This window comes from Pseudochaenichthys georgianus, chromosome 21 (assembly GCF_902827115.2).
Source record: "Pseudochaenichthys georgianus chromosome 21, fPseGeo1.2, whole genome shotgun sequence".
Lineage (NCBI taxonomy): Eukaryota > Metazoa > Chordata > Actinopteri > Perciformes > Channichthyidae > Pseudochaenichthys > Pseudochaenichthys georgianus.
The window spans coordinates 33784306-33805410 of record NC_047523.1 but is presented as its reverse complement, the minus strand read 5'-3'; the positions used below and the strand labels follow the sequence as shown (position 1 = coordinate 33805410).

The following is a 21105-nucleotide window of genomic DNA, read 5'->3' as shown; positions in this document are numbered from 1 at the left end:
TTCATATGCCTTTCAGCCGAAAACCCAGTTAAAACACACCGTAAACAGGCTTCAAAATAATGCGGAAAACCACCCAATCTGGCAACAGCAAGCTGCCTGTGACGTGTACGCGCCTGTCACCCCTGGCTGTCGCACTAAAATATAAATATACTAAATATATCAGACTCCTCACAACAAACAATGTGGAACCGCGGAACCGGCGAGCATTGAATGAATTAATGAATTAGTATGGACGAAGCCGAGAGCAGCTGCAGCAGCACTCGCTCAGAGTGAGACTCTACGGCATCGGCGTATGAGCATTTAAAAGAGTTTTACGTTAAAGACAGTACTGACTCAGACGGAAAAATCAAACGTTTGCCTGTAAACTGTGTTCGCCCGGTTTGAAAAAGCAAGTCCGTACATCGACGACGTCGACAACAAACCTTAAACGGCACATTGAGAATAACCACACGACTAGCCTTTCACGGTATGTGCGAGAGGCAAAACAGATCCACTACCACCCAAATCCCATTAACATCGTACAGGACACAAATAATAGCTCGCAGCAACGTATTGAAAACATAACTATAAACTATAAAATAGTTCATTTTTGAAACCATGAACTTTAGTTAAACATTTTTGAATTATGAACTATGAACTGAACTAGTTCATTTTAAAATTTGTGAACTTTGAACTGAACTAGTTAATGTAGAAAGTGAACTTTCCCAACACTGTTTATATACATCAAAGGCACAATGCACCCCCCAGAGACACACATGTATTGAGTGTGATATTTTGCATAGGTCAAGTGAAATCATCTTTACACACTAGAAAACTGTAGGAGCGGCAACTTGTTTTGAAATTGAATTTTTAATATCCGATAATAAAGTTGTTCTGTTTTCTTTATTCTTCTCTCTTCCCAGCTCCATCCATCACCGTGCTCTGTTCCTGCAGGTCCTGCTTGCTAATCAATGCTTTATTTTTTTACACAATTACAAATAAAGTCAATGTATTGTATGACATGAAGTTGTGCTTCATTCGGAGTCAATAATAATTTCATTCTGCCTTCATCCATTCTGCCTTCAACTGCACAATGACTGTGGACTGCACCGACATCCATGTAGCTGCCCCCCCAGTAAGATGAACCAAGCAAAGAGGGTCACCATCATGCCCAAGGACATCCAGCTGGCCCGCTACATCCGCGGAGAGAGGGCTTAAACTGACCTGAGACCAGCACACCCAAACACAACGGCTCTTTTAAGAGCCACCTACAGTTTCAAAGAGTTGCAATCCTACGTTATTATAATTATTAAACTGGTTCATGTGTCACTTAGTTTACTGAACCGTGATGAATGAAAGAAATGAGTGAGGTAGTGGTTTACTGAAGTTACAAAGACATTAATATATGAGTAACAGGTCAGTGTAAACACAAGCTTCTGTCAATTATGGATCATTCAAACTATATACAAATAATATGTAATAACGTTCTAAAATAAGTATTCGGTATATTCCTTGATAGCTTTTGGAGAAGGTTGTTTTTAAGTTTACTAAAATCTATCGTTTCAACTGTTTCACTTTATAAAAAAGAACAGGTGAGTAGAGCATCATTGAGTTTCTTATTCTGTCAGTAAATTATCCAAATGAAATGTTTATCATTATTTTAGTCAACCCTAAACAAATTGATTGTACCTTTTTAATAATGACCTTACATGGTCGCCAAAGTTAAATTAACTTCAGAAAATCAAATCAATTAATTTCTCCAACAGTCAACTATTTTCATAAAGAATATATATATTTTTCAAAGTCAACTTTATTGTCAATCTTACTCAGTTTGTGTTTATAGACAGAGAGATCAAAAAGACTTTTAAATCAAATAAAATTATACAATTTACAGATATGTATACAAATATATATATATATATATCCTATATACACCATCATGTATAATGATGGTGGACACTTCACTGTCTGGATGGCAGCTTGCTGGTCTCTGCTCAGTCGCATTGAGGCAAGCATTGCCTCAAGCCCCCGACCCCCATGCCCCTTCACCAGCTCCGGCACGGTGACAATGGCCTGATGTTGAGGCCGCGGCTCTGGCTCAGGTGACAAAAGCCATGCCATGCCACACTGTGCGCCCCTCAGTGCAGACCTGAACCAGTCTACATCCTGAGTGGCGATGTCTCTGGCCAGTGGGTTGTATGTCTCCTCTCACTGTTGGTAAAGTTGAGACACCGGCTGGACTACTTTGGAAGTGCCAGGCTTCCTCCACTGGCACTCAACATCTGTGGAGCTGATCTGCCACATGGCACATATTGCCAATGCTGCAGCGTGGCTGCATTTGTACATCCCCCGTGCACAATCACAGACAGCGCTCTGCATCGCGCCATCGTCTCCCATGCAGATCTGTACAAATAAATAAGTACCATGTTTGTTAGCATGCTATAATAGATTGAATGAGCAATAATACAAGGATGGTCCGGATCTGGGGGTGGGAGGGGTTATTTTTCCATAGTTTTGTCTGATTGTTGTTATTGTTTGTTTTTTCTGTATTTTTTGTAATGTGTGTTGTACTGGTTGTGATTGTACATTGTATTTTTCTAAATGTGTATGAATATATTTTTGAAAAACATTTGATCAACAATAAAAAAGGACTTGGTCAGGATCTAGACTCAGTGTGTAGTTAATTAATTAAGCAATGCTCTCTACATTAGGAAAACACATACCAGTGTACCAGAGGGAGTCACACACAGCTGTGCCTAGATAACCAAACAAATTGACAGGTCCCATGGACCGGAAGTAGATGGGCGTGACTTCGCCTCACATAGGCATACTCCCACGCTTTCCCTGTGCTTTCCTTGAGTTGCAATGTCTGCTAAACTATTCTCAGTGAGCACCGTCGCTTTTAAATGTTTGAAAACTCTCCAAGACTGTTCTACACGAGGGTTTAGGTAAGACGCTCCGGATATCTTTATTTAAAAAAAAATCATAGCAGCAAAAACTTTGTCAGCAATGCGAGAGTTGTAAAAATGATAATACATGCGTTATTTCCTCGTTGTGGTACGTTGTCAGCATTGGAGCTGCATCCCTTGGTTCAGTGAATTTAAAAGGTCGCAGCTGCCTGACTCTGAAAGACTTCAGCTCAGATGAAATCAAGAGGCTGCTGTGGGTTTCAGGGGATCTAAAACATCGGATCAAGCATGAAAAACAGGTAGCTAACATCAGTCTATAATGTAAAGTTTTACTGCAGCCTCAGGATGCTTCGTTTTAAGGAAGGTTTCTGTCATTTCTATTTCAGTATCTTCCTCTCCTGCAAGGAAAGTCGATTGCCATGATATTTGAAAAGAGAAGCACCAGAACGAGAATGTCCACAGAAACAGGTGTCCTGTTTTTACATATCACAAAAGGTGGTAAAAAGACACTGAGCAGTTTTCAAGTGTTACATTAACACTAGAAAATGTTTAGTTTTTTTTTACTGAAAACAAGGATCTGGTTTATTGAAAGGGCCTCAATTTACAGTGCACTTCTAACCTGAAAGATACATTAACGTCTACAATTGGGATTTGTCCTTTATTTTGAATGAAAGGTTAAAGGAAAATGGTTAATGACAAACATGATGGTGACACATCAACTTAAATATATGGTACATGCGAGACAAATATTGATAATGGTGGATATAATATTACATACTATAACGATCAACATAACCTATAACACTCAAACATTAAATAGAATTATTGAGAACAATCTAACAGAAATGTAACTTCTGATACTGAACAGGGCTGAGATCAGTCATCCGTGCTTGAACGGTGTAAGTCACTTGTGTATGGACACAAAAGAACTGCTGAAAAGTTATTTTCAGTGCATCCCAGGAACAAAACAGTATGCAACTATTTCAACCCTTGTCTGCTGCCATTCAACCCATGAGGTTGCACTCTTTTCTCAAGTATACTTTTATTGTGTTTATAAGCAAGACAACAAAATAAACACAGCATTTTTTTAGCGTGCACAGCAGACGTGGAAATTAATATAGGAACCGAACATGCGGTCTTGTGTCAAATAACCATCACCCACTACTAGCCCCACCCTCAAACTGGAGTTGAAATCATTAAATAAACCAAATTTGTGTGCATGTTTAAAAAAACCTTCACTTCATACTTATTATAGTCTTGTCTATTCCGTTGACCATTAAGGATATTGATGTTGTCTTAATATCATTACAGGTTTTGCTTTGCTGGGTGGGCACCCCTGTTTCCTCACCTCTCAGGACATCCACCTGGGAGTGAATGAGAGTGGCACCGACACAGCTAGGTAAGTCTTACATCTACGTTTGCTTTTCTGGAAATAAAATGAAAGTAATATCAGTCAGTGGTTTGATGTGGGTTGCAGTGGTCGACCAATACGGGTGTTGAATGGCCAATGTCGATATTTAGAGCGCATGATAGCTGATGACCTATGCATATTGTCGTTATCTGATGAAATATAACAGTTTCAGAATATCAATAATTATAAATATATTTTTTTATTATTATGTTGTGCCCTTAACAACAGCATTTATCCACAGAAAGCAGCATCTCTTTGTTTCTGAGATACACAAAAAAACTGTAAACGTACATGATAAAAAGTAAATAAACAATGTTAGTGTAGTGGCCCTTCTGGTGTTGGCTTAGTGAAATACTGTAGTAAAAAATTAATCAGCCTTGTGTCGAAGCCTATTTTCTCAGAATGGCATTAATCAGTCTACAACTTGTAGGTTTATGCACACTGCATTTTGATCTTTGTATAGAGAAATCCTAAATAGCATTGCGTGTTTCAGTGTAACTTCACATATTTGAATGCTTGTGAGTCTTCAAGGTGGTTACAGTCATGTTATGTTTCCACTGCTGTGGCTCTCTATATTAATAACAGCACGCTGGGTACATGCATGCCTTTGTGATTCCTAAACTCTTTCCACAGGGTTCTCTCGGGACTCTGTGATATTGTCTTGGCACGAGTGTACAGCCATTCCACACTGGAGGAGCTGGAGAAGGAGGCGTCCATCCCCATCATTAACGGCCTGTCTGACTTCTACCACCCAATCCAGATTCTGGCTGACTTCCTCACTTTACAGGCACTGCAACTCCGACACATACTGCATTTAGGGAGAGAAACTCCCTCTGGAGGAAACGTTAAGCTGTTTGCATTTGCAGAGCATTTACATGCATAAAAACCTGTATAACATACTACAGGAAAGGGAAAAGCCTAATAGGGCCACCATTAAACAGAACCATGCCATACCAAACCTAACCAGAAAGAGGCCACATAGTATAAAGACCCTGGGGGTTTATTGAAAGATCCTCAATTGACATTGTACTTGTTTTATGAAAGATACATTCATATTTTTATTTCTGCTTTCCTTTTTGAGTCATTTGAAAAGTTAGCGTTTTCTTCCAGTAAATGTTAATGACATAGTGATTTCTAAATACCACTAATTCTCTTCCAGGAGCACTATGGGTCCCTTAGTGGACTAACAGTGAGCTGGATTGGCGATGGGAACAACGTGCTCCACTCTTTCATGATGACTGCAGCTAAATTAGGAGTCAATCTTAAAATTGCTACACCAAAGGTTTGCATTGTTTTATTGTACAGTTTACCTCCAATTGTACTGCACTTCCACCATTATCATAAACTGACATCGAAATGAAATCAGTAGTGAACAGGAAATCAAAATGTAAAGCTTCTGGGTGATATACGTCAAAAAACATATTTTTGCTAAAACGGCCCAACCACCCCTAAAGCTAAAACTGTATACTTATCCCCAGGGGTATGAGCCAGAGAGGAGTGTTATTCAAGAGGCACAAAGGCTCTCCAAAGAGGTGAGGTTTCCTACTTTAATTGTCATCATTATTATTAACAGACCTTTTGTAAAATGACTTGCATTACTTGCCGTTGTCTCAGCATGGGACCCAGCTTGTCCTGACCTCTGACCCGATGGAGGCCGCCCACGGCAGTAATGTGTTGGTCACCGACACCTGGGTCAGCATGGGACAGGAGGAGGAGAAGAAAAAGAGGCTCAAAGACTTTAAGGGTTACCAGATTACAATGCAGGTGAAGCATATAGTCATATTAAGATGCAACTTTTTGACGCCCTCTTTTCAGCGACGACATGCGAGCAGGTTTGTATTTGGCCATTTTTATATCTGTGCCTGTTCTAAAATGGCTCCCTTTTGACAGCTGTAAGCACTACCTAACATAAAAAAACATGCTACTGACTGTACACAAAGCATTTAGCAAATTGTTTGTGCGGTAAACTCCTCAATACATACTTCATCTGGCTTATCAACCAGCAAGCAAGCTTTGACTAAAATGTGTGCACAGGACATGATTACATTTGTGATTACAGTAATTATGTTGGTCAATAATAATATGTACTACTTTGCAAAGGAGGTTCAAGGACCTTTATTTTGTCATACGAACATAGCTGCAGTGTAGTTATGCTGATGAAAATCTTAGGTCACAGGCTCCTCCGACAGAGCAACACAATAACACAGATAAACAAAAAAATATAGTGCAAGTAAATGGTAGAGTAAATAGTAGAGCAATTTCAAGTTCCTCATAGGAGTAAGACCCATCATTCCCATCTGCCCTAAGTCTAAAATATAGTGTGATATAACAATGCCTGTAAAACCTGATTATATTATTGATGGTATCATTTTCTGAAAACTATTACAGTCGTATTTTAGTCAATAAGAGTGACTGGATTTGTGTCTGGCAAGTAAATATTTGCATAGAAGCAAAAGGGTGAAATGTGTCTTTACTCTATGTTTGCACTGGACCTCTACAGACAGGAAGTGTGGCCAAACCAGACTGGACCTTCCTGCACTGTCTCCCCCGGAAAATGGAGGAGGTGGACGATGAAGTATTCTACTCATCCCGCTCCCTCGTCTTCCCCGAGGCAGAGAATAGAAAGTGGACAATTATGGTGAGAAACCTGATTCTTATTATTACTATAACTATGGGTTTCATTTGATCCTGTCAGTATAGTCTGTTCCTCAAGTTTGATTATCTGTCTATTATATATATCATCACAACTGTCTTCTCTTTCAGGGTCTGATGGTTTCTCTTCTGACCGACTACACTCCACAGATCCCCATGCAAAAGTTTTAAGGTCAGGTCATACGGTGTAATTTCACACATGATGGCAATCAGCCTGAACGTGACCAGACACATTCCCTCGCAGTCTCCACACATGCTTTATGTAGCAGCTATAAAAATAAAAGTGTTGTTTTGTTATTTTTTGAGGAAATGCACATAGGTTGTGTGCCTGAACCAAATATATGTATAATGCCACGCTACCATTCACCACACCACTGCTTTTGTTTAATTTTAGCCTACTAAGTATACCACACAGTTTTTAATCCGTTATAATAAAATCTATTTGTAAACAATTGAAACTAGCTTGTGTATTTGGTTTTAAAAGTCATTCATATATTACCATTCAGTGTTTAAAATGGACAAAAGCACAGGTATCATAAATTCTCTTAGTGAACATTGTGTTAAGGTTAATGCCCCTCGCCCTTGGTTGAATATTACTTTTCTGAATGTATACTTATGTGCCTTTCACATCATGGGCTTCCCTTTTAAAATGCCAATTGTTAGTTATGTGTAAAGAGTCGTTGACAAAGTACAAATGATACTAAATAATCAAGTTGTAGTTTTTATTTTTCATTATTGAGATCAACAGAAAGATAATTCTATGCTAAACTACAATGGTTCCATATTCAAATGCTCTGGCTTGTAAGTGCACACATAAAATAAATGTTAAACCATGAATCATACAATGTACTGGTACGTTATTTGTTGGTATTACAGGGCTATTGACACTATTTGACTGTTATATTTTACAGCATATTTCTATGAAAGTGCTAGAGACCACCTTTAACGAACTACTTAGTTTATTTATGTTTATTTCCACGTGTATATTATTTTGTCTACCTCCTGTAAAGGTTGTACTTTTTAGACAGAGCGCGCCGTCCAATGGAAGCAGTCTGTAACGACTCTGCTCTCTGATTGGATAACGTAAGTCGACATGCTGACGTGTTGTTGATGTGTACGCACGAGTCTTTGATCCACGTGGGTGGTCCGGCCAGCTCATTCATAAACACCAGCAGCCTGTCATTAAAATAAATACAAATGCGTTGATAGAATGTTGTTAACATGACTACAATGTCTACAGTACATGTATGATCGGAACAGGATCAAACTACTTTTAAGTTTTCAACGCAGTGTCATGATTATTACAAATCAGCATAATTTATGCAAAAGAACAACGAGTAACACACGTTGACAGTGTTGTAAAAGATTTGGATTAATGATGAGATTAATTTCAGTCAGCTTTGATGACACTTTAGTTTAATGCATCAATATTTATAATCAAAACATACAATATCATATTCTGAAATTGGCCGAACTGCATAATGAGTACTTTTACTTACATTAAGTATATTTTTTGATGCTAATAATTATTGTACTTGTAACAAAGTATTCCTACACTCTGGTACTTCTACTTTACCTAAGTACAAGATCTGAGTACTTTGCTATAATATGAAAACAAGAACATTCTGAGTGTGGACCACCCACACAGTGAAGGAGTCTGAGAGGGGAGTCTGAGGAGGAGGAGGACGCCATTGCTGCAGCTGGCCGTCTGTGATTGAGGACAAACGTGATCAAACTTCACAATATCGAGGGGGCTTTTCGGACATTATTCACACTCAGCACGCTATTACTGAGTAATACTTTGAAATTGGACCAGTAGGATGGACGGTTTGTCTTTGAGTAGGACACAATGTGGAGCAACAGCGCCAAACCAGAGCAGGTAAAGAGCGCTGTGTGTCGGGGGGACAATGGGAGAAAGTTTCAGCTAACCTAGGCTAACTAACGGTGGTTGTTTTAGCTATATGCGTTACTACTGACTGTTTACACTTTTACAAAGTCCACATTTGTCAGCAACATTGAGCTATACAGTAACCTCAACTGTTGCTAACTTGTAGGTTAAACTTCATTTGTATCTTACTTTTAACTCTCTAAAGAGTTAACGCCATGATGAGAGATTTGCACACACATTTGCCTTAATGCTGAAAACACTATTAAATAACTAACGGTGGAAATCTGACCGTTGGTTCGAATTCAAACGCACTTCCATTTGCGGTACGTTGCTAAGCAATAACTGAAACTAAGTCACAGGTGGTTTAATAACGTGGATTCTTTTTTTTAGACTCCAGCCATTTGATTTTAGTTTCAGCTTGTAAATAATGGGTGAGGTTCACGTTTTCATCCTGTGCTTATCGCCCCGGAGGATGATACCATTTTAAACTAGGAGCAGTACTGCTATCTAGATCCTTCATTTATTTAAAATAGCAACAACTATGTAAAACCACACATTTTTCGTCCTGCATTGAAATGTTAACAGTTACAAACGTTATTTTCTCCTGTCATTGCTATATTATTTATTTAATTGTTAGAAATGGCCCTTTTGCTGAGCTAATGTTATATTTATTGACACTTACTAGTTAGCCTAGTTAACCTCTAACACATAATCAGACAAAAAAGGATATAAATGAATTTAAATTCAGAGTAAACCCACCCAGAAGTAAATAAAGGTGTCAATAGTACCTAACGTTTATTCAGCAATTTACCAAATGATGAAATAAATAATAATAATAAAGCATATAGCACTATTGTTGTACTACTTAGGATTTTGACCAACGTAGTTAGTTGCATTGCTATATTTAATTAAGTGTTTTTTGTTTTCCTTATAAACCTATGATTTGTTTTGTAAATTATCCTTGAATCCTTACAAAACTGCAAAGTTACAACAGCAGTAAGATAAATGTAGTGTAGTAAAATGTATAGGATAATGTTTCCCTTTGAAATGTAGTTGAGTAAAATACTAGAACAAGTATCTCAATTCTGTTTGGCACTGTATTGATGAAATGTACTTAACGTTACAAATATTTTTGGCAGCCAACGGTAGGACGGTATGTCTCTTTAACAGTCAAATTTCAATACTTGTTGATGATTTCGTCCTATCCATGTCCTTTCACTTGCAGTCTCCAACCGTCCCTTCACCTGTGTGGTGGCCCTGCCTGTCACCATGAACAACAGTAGGAACTGTACCTCGGTGGGGCATGGGGAGGGTCTGGCTGCCCTGGAGTCCGTCTCCATCGTGACCATCACACTCCTCGCTGGCCTGGGGAACTTCATGATCGTGGCGACCCTCTATCGCAGGCCTTATCTGCTCACACCCAGCAACAAGTTTGTGTTCAGCCTGACCCTGTCCAACCTGTTGCTGTCCATGCTGGTGCTGCCATTCGTGGCAGTGAGCTCGGCAAAGAAGGAGTGGGTGTTTGGGGTGGTGTGGTGTAACTTCACTGCCCTGCTGTACTTACTCATCAGCTCGGCCAGTATGCTCACCCTCGGAGCTATTGCCATTGACAGGTTAGTGCTGGAAAATTAAATTCATAGGTAATATTACATTTAATGTTCTGTTGGTTTAGCAATACAAGGGACATCTAAGTAACTAGATCTAGAGTTTACAATATACTGTATATCAGGCCTAGTATTATTATTGTGTACGTTACATTTGGCTAGTTCAGAGCTATGTTATATTAAATCATTGGTTCCCCTAAAGAAGATATTTGACGATGTCCAATGAGCCTCTTTTGACTTGTTCCCCCCATTTCACTCAAAAGTATAAGACATACATATATTTTCAATAGTTGGTTACTGTTAGATGCACTTCCAGTTGTCTGGGATTGAAATTGAATACCACTCTGGTTAAATTATATTCTTATTCCTGGTATCCTTAGTAAAGATCTACTGTTAAGCACTAGGGATGCCAGTGATTATTCGAATATTCGTTACAGTCTCCATAATCGAATATTATTATAAACCACCAGTTTGTTTACTGTAAACTTGGAGGGAGCCTGCGTGCAGAGCAGACTGCTGCTGCAGCACGCTGCACACCGAGCCCGCCCCCACCCCCCCTCTCCCTCACACGTGCGCCTAAAGATGAACAAAGCGGCAGGTAAAAAGAGTTCCTCCTCGTGGAACTACTTCGAACTTACAAGTCCAAAGGAAGTTAAATGCAAGCTCTGCGAAAAGACGTTGGTCTATCACAGCTCAACCTCAACAATGCGTTCGCATTTGAGTGCGAAGCACGCCAGAGAGGTTACAGAGAAAGACACAGCACAGCCGGCCATTACCAACTTCACTTCAAGGCCACGTCGTTGTGATGCAGGTGAAATAACTGCACTAATCACCAATATGATAGTGAAGGACATGCTGCCAATACGTTTCGTGGAAGGAGGGGGTTTCCTTAAGCTTATGGCAAGCGTGGAACCAGAGTACAGGGGGGCCAACAAACAAAATAAACGACAAATAAACCAACATCATGTTGATGTTGGTTTATTTGTCGTTTATTTATTTTTTGTTATTTTCTAAAGTGCCTGCCATTGCCTTTATTTGAAGATGCGCGATGCACGCACAATTTATTTATTGCAATGCTGCTATTATTAATAATACAGGCTACAGCCAGGGCTGCCGAATAATCGATTTTGATCATGGTCAGTTTCTGGCAACCTTATTAAGCACACACTCCAGTCCTTACTGTTCCCACTGCTTTCCTAATTACCTCCATCACCTTGAGGAATTTGTGTTAACAGTGCATGCATTTGTTCTCCTGCAAAACCTCCTTTTCTGCTTTGCATGTAGCTATTAACATTATACTTTACAGAGGTCTTGGGTGGTGTTGCAGCTTTTAGCTTCCAATGGCGCTTTTCCACTGCAGGGCCTCGCTCGGCTTAGTACGGTATGGCTAGGCCTCGTTAGGCCTTGCTAGGCCAGGCTCACTTTATGCTGCGTTTCCATTACAGTTTAGGAACTGGGGTAGTAACTATAGTAACGCAGTGTAGGCGGAGCCGTGACGTCATCTTCAATGCGAAACACAAAACCAACATCAGCTGTTAGCTGTTAGCACTCAGAGCTCACAGCTCCTCATGTCTGTTCAGAGACTAGACAAAAGTTAAACAAGTACAAACCACAGACTGCCTGTGTCATGGCGAATACACTCGCTGGTTTATTTATGTCTGTAGGCCGTTGTTGTGAGTTTGGACAGTCGGAGCATGTTCCAAATATGTTCATCTTGTTGTAGTTGCCAGCGATTCTCTCACTAGTTTAGCATACTCAGCCCGGTTGGTGGCCCGGAAAGAACCTCGATTTTAGAGAGTCAGAAAAGTGTGAAAAAGTACCCGCTAGCCGGAACTACGCCTAGTGGAAACATTTATAGGCGTAAATGTATACAAATATACATTTGTGAAAGCAAATGTATATTCGAATATTCGACCCCCCAAAAAATGGTTAACCGGTTAACCGAAATGTACATATCGTATAAAAAAAAATGTAAACATTTTTTTCTGAATTTAAAAAAAAAAGAATTACCCAATTTTTTTTCACGAATTTTTGGAAATACATACATGTTCAAATAAGTGTAGAAACCAAGTTGAATTTGTCAAATGTATTGAACTGGTGATCACAGTTTGACAGCTATAGGCCTACAGCTTTCATGTGTGGAGGTGATTCACAATCAGCCCAGCTGTAGAGAAGACCCTCTCAGCTGGAACGGAGGTTGCGGGTATAGCATGTATATATAAATGTAACTCTTCTTAGAGTGTAAATAATTACCGGACTATGACTGGTAAAATATGTTGAATACCGGCAAAACTAAATCTCTCCAGTCAAAATGTCTATGCACTTTGCCGCCACACACGGTTGCCAAGCAGCGCTTATTGTTGTTTAGGCTGGCCATGTGTCGCGAGTGTTGATAGGGGGCTGGGGAGCACGCTCATGAACCGTTACGGAGCGTCCACACTACAGCTCCAAAAATAGCTTGGAGCTGGGCGTGTCTGGAGCTTGGGGATTTTATTCAAGCAACACAGCCAACAACCAATCACATGAATCTCCCGCCCCCGACATACAAAGCAAAAACCCCCGGGGATTTTATGCGAGCAATATATATATATAAACTCCCCAAACAGGCGAAAACCTACCAGTTTCCCCCACTGTCTCTGCCACCTCCCTCCATGCCTGGTTCCTCCGGTTTGTATCCCGGGAGGTGAAGAGGGTCTGGTCATACAAAACCGGGTGATTCGCTACGGCGATAGTTAGTTTCTCCTCCGACTTTTTTTGAAAATATAGAAATGAACGGCGGGATATCTCTCCCAGCTTAGACGCGGTTTGATTGGCTAGCGCTTCAGCTGTCAGATTTTGGGAAACGGGATTTGATTGGCTGGCGCTGGCTACTCCGGCGTCCAGGCGACCAGAAGTTGAACAATGTTCAACTTCTGGTCGCCTGGGTCGCCTGAGACGCCTCGCTCGGCTACCCACAATTCAGTTCGGCGAAAAAGCGCGGCTACGTGACGTCATCCCATTGAAAGTGAATGGGCAGCTTGGAGCTGCTTGGAGCTTTCGACGCTCTCGACGCTGTAGTGTAGACGGGCCGTTACGGCCCGTCTACACTACAGCGTCGAAAGCTCCAAGCTGCTCCAAGCTGCCCATTCACTTTCAATGGGGATGACGTCACATAGCCGCGCTTTTTCGCCGAACTGAATTGTGGGTAGCCGAGCGAGGCGTCTCAGGCGACCAGAAGTTGAACATTGTTCAACTTCTGGTCGCCTGGACGCCGGAGTAGCCAGCGCCAGCCAATCAAATCCCGTTTCCCAAAATCTGACAGCTGAAGCGCTAGCCAATCAAACCGCGTCTAAGCTGGGAGAGATATCCCGCCGTTCATTTCTATATTTCAAAAAAAGTCGGAGGAGAAACTAACTATCGCCGTAGCGAATCACCCGGTTTTGTATGACCAGACCCTCTTCACCTCCCGGGATACAAACCGGAGGAACCAGGCATGGAGGGAGGTGGCAGAGACAGTGGGTGAAACGGGTAGGTTTTCGCCTGTTTGGGGAGTTTATATATATATTGCTCGCATAAAATCCCCGGGGGTTTTTGCTTTGTATGTCGGGGGCGGGAGATTCATGTGATTGGTTGTTGGCCGTGTTGCTTGAATAAAATCCCCAAGCTCCAGACACGCCCAGCTCCAAGCTATTTTTGGAGCTGGAGTGTGGACGCTCCGTTAGCGCCGGAACCTCGCAACGGCTGCGGAGCGCATTTGCGCCACATTTGGGCCTAAGATGAGGTTTGTTTGAGTCTGCGTGATCTGCGCGTAGGGAGGGGCAGCAGCCATATCATTGGCTAGAACTACTAGATCTGATGGATTTGGACATAAACGCGAGTGAAGTATAACCGGACGCGAGAGAGAGAGATCAGCACCTGCAGCGCTGCCCGCTGTGAGAGACCGGTGAGCAGAGCAAAACACACCTTTAGACGTCACCTAACACATTTAGCTATGGCATAGTCGTATATATATACATTGAATTATTCAATTTGATAATATGTAATCAAATTAGGCATCACTCCCAAAAAAAAAAAAAAATTCTAAAAAAAGTCATAACTCATATTCGAATACATGAATAATTATTCGAATACCTGAATCATTTCGAATATTCGATTAATCGTTCCCATCCCTAGGAAACGCAACCAAAATCAGGCCGGGCACGGCACGCTTAAACCGCGCTGTAGTGGAAATGCGCCATTAATCACACATCGATTTCTGAGCAGCCTCCGTGTCATTTGTACCAAAAGGCTCCTTTGGTTTCCTCTCCTAAAGGTGATCCTCTTTTCTCCAAACAGGTACTATGCTGTGCTTTATCCAATGATCTACCCCATGAAGATCACAGGAAACCGGGCAGTCGTCGTCATCGCATACGTGTGGCTCCACTCCCTGGTGGGCTGCCTGCCTCCCCTGTTTGGGTGGTCCTCCTTCGAGTTTGACTGCTACAAGTGGACCTGCGTTGCTTCTTGGCACAAAGAGCCCAGCTACACGGCCTTCTGGGTCACCTGGTGCATCCTTCCCCCCTTATTCATCATGCTGGCCTGCTACGGTGTAATATTCCGTGTTGCACGCATGAAAGCCAGGAAAGTACACTGTGGGACGGTTGTTGTGACCAACGACGGCTCCAATGGAGCTCAGAAGAATGGACGAAAAAACTCAAGCACCTCGACTTCTTCTAATGGGAGCCGGCGGAGCCTGGTGTATGCAGGGAGTCAGTGCAAGGCCTTTGTCACCATCTTAGTAGTCATCGGCACCTTCTTTATATCATGGGGGCCATATGTTGTGGTGGTGTGTACGGAGGCTATTTGGGGACAAGGGAGTGTTTCTCAGGGCCTGGAGACTTTGGTAGCGTGGCTCTCTTTCTGCAGCGCAGTGTGCCACCCGCTCATCTACGGTCTGTGGAATAAAACGGTGAGGAAGGAGCTGCTGGGGATGTGTTTCGGAGATCGCTACTACAGGGAGTCATTCGCTACGCGGCATAGAACGTCCCGCCTCTTTAGCATCTCCAACAGAATAACAGGTGGGTTTGTCATGCAATTTTATTGATCTCTGATAACGATGTTTAGTAAGGCAAACATCAAGGACAACACGGCTTAACAAAGATACAAAAAACGACCTGTAATGTACATTCAAGGTTGTCTGTGAACTGTAAACAGATACACAATAGTGGACAGGTGGATTTATGTGCAAAGAGGGCTAGAATAAATGTATTGCAAGGCAAGGCAAGTTTATTTATATAGCCCCTTTCAACACAAGGCAATTCAAAGTGCTTTACAAAAAATGAAAGACATAAAGAAAATGGCATTTAAAATCAGTCATTAAAAAGAAAAGATAATAAAATAAACATTAAAAGAAAAAATGGTATGCTTTTGTACAGCTTGTTTAAAATGTTGCTTGTGTTCTTTTCAGATTTGGGTATGTCGCCCCACCTGACAGCCATGCTTGCGGGCGGAGGGCATCTCCTGGCCCCGGGGAGCAGCACGGGGGACACCGGCTTCAGTTACACTCAGGACTCATGTAAGAAAAACACTGTGTCCAATTAATTATTTCTGAACGACAATATCCTGTTGTCTAGATTTATATTTAATGCTTAATCCCGTCTGGTCCTCAATCATTGTTGTATTCATTTGGATAACAGCTAGCCAGTGGTTGTAATATCAAAAGTTGCATCCTCCCTGACTAATGTGTTCCTGCTGCGATGGGACTTGCACGCGTAAACATGATTTTCAAAACTCTATTGCGTCATCCTCCCAAAGCTTTGGTGCAGGGCGCCTCACATTCCTGTTTCACAGCTCATGTTTTTAGCTAAGGGTGGCAAGTAATGTCATGTGAAAATACAAAGACACATCACCAAACTCATTTGTGTGACTTTTTATTAAGATGCTTTGAACTTATCGTAGGAGCCAAAATGCTTGTTTTGCCATTGCTTATTATTTCTATCTTCATTTCTGTTTGCATCGCGTTTAATTCTTATTGTTCATCACTTCCGGCAATGGTCGCGTGGGTGTGGTTTATTGGTATTTAGGTCACCTGTTGGATGCCGGTTTTGGGACATGACGTAGGAAGAGGGTGAATTGCTCTGACTTTCTGTTGACCGTGTGGTCTGGAGTTGTTTCGTGTTTGTTTGTCGTCTTTATTAAACGCTATGGACTATAAATGACTACGGACTCTTACGTGGAACAAGCAAAGAGCACGTTTTAGCCTCTCAGCGGCACAACTCGTAGGGAGTTTTTGCCGCTATACTTATGCAGCTTTTCCCTTCAATTGATCCTTTAATGAACCCTCTCTGTTCACCTTGTTTGTGTCCGTGATGGTTCCCTGCAGGTACAGACGTGATGCTGCTGGATAACTTCTCCACAGACGGGTCCTCCCAACTACAGAACCCCTGCAATCCGTCCGGGAAGAGGAGGAGCTCCGTCACTTTTGAAGACCAAGTGGAGCAGGCCAAAGGTATCCCTAATGTTGGGGAATGGAGTTCACTTCATACTTATTGAGGGTTTTTACAGACAGCTAGCAGGTAGCAGTCCAACACACCTGTCACTCAAAGCAAGCATGACCAAAATAATGCATAACTTTACACCTTGATCAAATGTAAACGAGTGAGCTATAGTTCAATCAGGAGAGACTTGGTTTGTAGTTGATAACATCTTTATTGCCGTATGCACAATAGCGTTTTGGAGATTAGACCCCATCATACTGTGATGAATCAAGGGGGAGGAGAAGCCGACTAGAAAGAGAAGCCCCCCGGGGTCTAGACACTGGTGGTGGTGGTAGTGGTGGTGAGCACTAAAGGGAAATACAAATCCGGAGTGATGAGAGTTCTTCTGGCTATCCTGCCTTGGATCTGAAATAACTGCAGGTGGAGGAGGGTCGCATCAATTCTCCTGAACGATGCTGGCAGGGGAGAGAAAGAGCGGATTTAAACGTTTGCCGGGTGTGCTGTGATTGGCTGTGGGGATGAGACGCAACCGATTGGTTTAGCTGGGGGAAGTTGCGCCTTTGCTTATTGAGAGAAAAGGCGAGTGAGAGAGAATTGTGAATGAGAGCGTGGGAACCGGTCTTCCTGAAAGAACTTGCGCTGAGCTTCATTAAAATTCACCTCGTGTGTAGTTTTCATTAGGGATGCCGATCGCGAAAGTCGATCGCATGACGTAAAATACATGGCACTTTTCTCTGTGCGCGTCAAAACAAGCTCGCCAAAATGGCTTCACCGGTCTGGCAGTATTTTAAGGTGTCCGAAAATGACAGTAAAATAGCGGTATGCAACGTGCGTGTGAAGCAGAAATCCTGCAGCTGCGCCCGCTGTGAGGGACCGGTGAGCGGAGCAACACACTGAGAGTTAGACCTTACGCACTTAGCTATTTTATCTACCTCTGGAACAAGATAAACTAGTTATACATATGTTTATTCTTCACTGTCATGTCACTCATTACTGGATCAGTGAGCTGCATGAGATACTGACAGGAGAGAGGAAAAGAGAGCGCTTCTGCTCATCTCTCCCGTGTTATTCTCCACAGCGAATGTAAACTTGAATAATTAACTTAATTTCAATGTAATAATTGTGTTGGTTGTTGTTTGTGGAAGCTCCAGTGAATGAGCATTAACTGAGTTTAAACATCACTTTAAATGGAAGATCCCCATAGGCCCCGCCCACTCGATCGGATCGGCGATCGGTATCGGGCGATACTGATTCCGGCGATCGGAGCATCCCTAATTTTCATGTTGGCCATTTTTTGAGGAATTCCTCTTTTGTAGCCATTCAATGAACAGCAGTTTTTGGCTCGTCCACATTTAGCGAAATGTTATCGAAATTCCAATACGACCTCGTGCAATATTTAAATCGCAGGTTTGTTGAAAGGCTGAATGAGATATTGTTGCGCTGCACAGGTGTAGCCTACAAAACAGTGTTGTACAGATTAAACAAACACATTGTTAAAAATCCTGTTAGTGGGCGAGAGCCTGAATTTCTTTTCCGTTGAAACGTTACTTTATGGTCAGAAAGTTACAACACACTGTTGACCGTACCATTTGTGTAATGGTTTCTGCATTTTTCTCCTCAGCTGAAAACAACAACACATCCTCAGTTCAAGTCCACACACAGGAACACGAATCTCTCGACAACTTCGCCTCATGTTTGGCGATGGCCATCGAGAGCGACGCTAAGCTCACCATGTTCGGCGAGGGTCTGGCTTTACCGGGGGGACTGTTTACGACTAGGGCAGCACCGAGACCCAGATACCTGGACGGTCAGAGACTAAGGCTGGAAAGTATCGACGAAGGGATCGTTAAAGATGACCGAGAAGAAGAAGAAGAAGAGCAGGACATGGAGGAAAAACTAGCCTGAACACAGCAGGTCTGTACATTCGTTTAAACACGTTACTAGACTGCGAGCTGTGGTGCATTTGATGAAGTCATATAGTCTACATATGGGTACTCAATACTTGAAATGATTAGTGAAGAGCACGGTATTCATTCCACTACGCTGGACCAATTACAAACCAGCAGTGTCTTTGCAAGCTTTGTTATGATTCATGTAATCAAATAGGAAGCCTTTTACTACTGTAACCGTAATGATCCGATTGCTGTAGTGATCTTTATTCTATGTGCCTAGTGAACTCTAAAATCCAGCGTACTTTTCTATTGTTCTTATTTGTCTTCTGCTGCCACACAATTTGCAGCGTCAATATGAAATGCACACAAAAAATAATAATGATGTTTGTAATTATCGTTAGGGCTGTATCCGAATATTCGTTCGTTGAGTACTATGCGCGTTTCAATTTCGTTGTTCGTATTTTTTTTTTTTATTGAATTTATTGAAATCTCCAATTCGGGCGGTGCTAACACCTAACCGTTTACTTTCTCCGTCTTTATATGTAGATCTCTGTTAATCTCCGTCACGTTGTTTCCATAGCAACAACAACCGAATATCCGGAACAGCCCTAATGATCGTAAACATTGGTTCATTGTTACACATTCTCGTGGCTTACTGGGACATTGTTCGAAATGAGGAACCCCTGAGCTTTTCCAACGATGAGTCTGAAAGTCGGGTGGGAAAAAGGCTTCATAGCGTGGATTGTAAACAAAGCTGCCTGTAGATGTTGACTGAAGTCTTTCCAGGGGCTATTTTAACTTCTACCCCAATGAATGCTAGGACAACATCCCAATCTTGACCCCGATAGGAGTTAATGTGTATAGGAAATGCATGTTCAAAGGTAAACTGTGTATTTTAATTCCTTATAAGAAAACCTCAGTGAAAAAGTGTGTATGTGTTGCTCGGGCCTGATGGTATCTGCAGAGTGAGTATAATTAGAAAGTCCTGGCATTTCATGATTTGTTAAGTTATTGCACTTATTATTGCGTGTGCTTGTTCTCATCGAAACCACTCAACCAGTAAAGGCAATTATTACTGTGTGTTCAGTCGTTTCGGCTCACTGCCCGAGGTAGGGCCTGAGCTGTGATGTAGTGAACAGGACATTAAGTAACAATCAGATGTAATCATTTAGAAAAGACTGTTATATTAATGAACAAGCAAAGTCCCACATTTCATTATATTATGCTTATTGAGAAGTATACACGGACCATATCAGAAATAAATCGCTGTTTATCTTTTAAATCAAAATGAAATTGTGTTGAAATGTCTGAGAAACTGGTCTTAACCTTCACTGTGTCTTAGTTCATATTAGTTGGTACATGTGGTGTGCCTCAGATACCCTCCATTGTAAGGAGCGCTTCAGTCTTACCTCGTATCTTTGTATTATATTTGGTACTATACACCTGAGAAGTGATGTAACCTTTTGATTTTCACTATACAGTAAGTATTAAAACAAATATGTGCATCAAAGTTTTGTATCAAAATTCTTATATTAAAACTTTTTTACAGAAAATTGTCTGAACCATTATTATACGTTTTGTTTGTGTTGCTGTATAGAGGAATTTTACAACAGCGACCAAAACAACACTCGCCTGCAATATTTAACAAACTGGGGCTGTCACTCATTAAAGGTCACCTATCATGTGGCCTCAGGGAGGAGTGTGGCGCAGTGGGTTGTGCGGATCAGGGGGTCACAGGTTCAAACCCCACTGCAGTCAGCTTGTCGTTGTGTCCCTGAGACGCGTCACCCCAAATTGCTCCTGTGGGGATTGCCCACAGTATTGAGTATGTAAGTCGCTTTGGATAAAAGTGTCTAACGAGTGACATGTAATGTAATCATGTCCAGTGTTTCCCCTAGGTTTACTGCCTTGACAGGGTGCTGCTCGGGTACCCCCCCCCCCCCTCCTCTGGAGGAGCTTATTGTTATTGATATCGTACAGTAACAAAGTATTTGTACATTAATTATTTCATCTGTATTCCCTTCTTATCATGTAGCCTACACTTCTTCCTTTCATTGATACATTTAAATGTAGCCCCGCGCTTCAGAAATAGAGCGGAGGGAGAATGTGAATACGCAAAGCCGTGGACACTGAAACATGCACATACAATGGATAAATAACATAGGCGTTTAGTTTATTTAATCAAATAGCACATGTTCAATGTGAAAAATTACCGTAGATAGATTACTTCGGTTGCAATTTGGTGCTATATATATTTTTTTTTTAAATAAAAAATAAAATAAAAAACACACCTTGAATTTCAGGCGGAGCGCGGG

At 41.6% G+C, this 21105-nt stretch overlaps 2 protein-coding genes across 2 annotated transcripts; both read left to right on the top strand.

The window, feature by feature from the left end:
* Nucleotides 1-2792: 2792 nt before the first annotated feature.
* On the top strand, nucleotides 2793-7788 carry otc (ornithine transcarbamylase). Its single transcript, XM_034110721.2, has 10 exons — nucleotides 2793-2927; nucleotides 3049-3187; nucleotides 3275-3356; nucleotides 4200-4287; nucleotides 4933-5086; nucleotides 5459-5581; nucleotides 5778-5831; nucleotides 5914-6063; nucleotides 6800-6937; nucleotides 7063-7788. Exons 1-10 carry the CDS (start codon nucleotides 2845-2847, stop codon nucleotides 7120-7122), a joined length of 1071 nt encoding a protein of 356 aa, XP_033966612.1. The 5' UTR covers nucleotides 2793-2844; the 3' UTR covers nucleotides 7123-7788.
* An 843-nt stretch (nucleotides 7789-8631) lies between these two features.
* gpr161b (G protein-coupled receptor 161b) lies at nucleotides 8632-20299 on the top strand. The gene is made up of 6 exons (XM_034109374.2): nucleotides 8632-8830; nucleotides 10065-10452; nucleotides 14758-15479; nucleotides 15869-15976; nucleotides 16784-16909; nucleotides 18520-20299. The coding sequence occupies exons 2-6, from the start codon at nucleotides 10109-10111 to the stop codon at nucleotides 18801-18803; spliced, it is 1584 nt and encodes a 527-aa protein (XP_033965265.1). The 5' UTR covers nucleotides 8632-8830; nucleotides 10065-10108; the 3' UTR covers nucleotides 18804-20299.
* The last annotated feature ends 806 nt before the right edge of the window (nucleotides 20300-21105 follow it).

What these genes read in the sequence shown, in the direction of transcription:
- otc (XM_034110721.2), top strand. Translation starts at nt 2,845, where the DNA reads ATGTCTGCTAAACTATTCTCAGTGAGCACCGTCGCTTTTAAATGTTTG. An exon ending in TGTTCTACACGAGGGTTTAG is followed by an intron (nt 2,928 to 3,048) that starts GTAAGACGCTCC and finishes GTACGTTGTCAG; the next exon opens with CATTGGAGCTGCATCCCTTG. An exon ending in GGATCAAGCATGAAAAACAG is followed by an intron (nt 3,188 to 3,274) that starts GTAGCTAACATC and finishes TTTCTATTTCAG; the next exon opens with TATCTTCCTCTCCTGCAAGG.
- gpr161b (XM_034109374.2), top strand. Translation starts at nt 10,109, where the DNA reads ATGAACAACAGTAGGAACTGTACCTCGGTGGGGCATGGGGAGGGTCTG. An exon ending in GGAGCTATTGCCATTGACAG is followed by an intron (nt 10,453 to 14,757) that starts GTTAGTGCTGGA and finishes TTCTCCAAACAG; the next exon opens with GTACTATGCTGTGCTTTATC. An exon ending in CAGTTACACTCAGGACTCAT is followed by an intron (nt 15,977 to 16,783) that starts GTAAGAAAAACA and finishes GGTTCCCTGCAG; the next exon opens with GTACAGACGTGATGCTGCTG.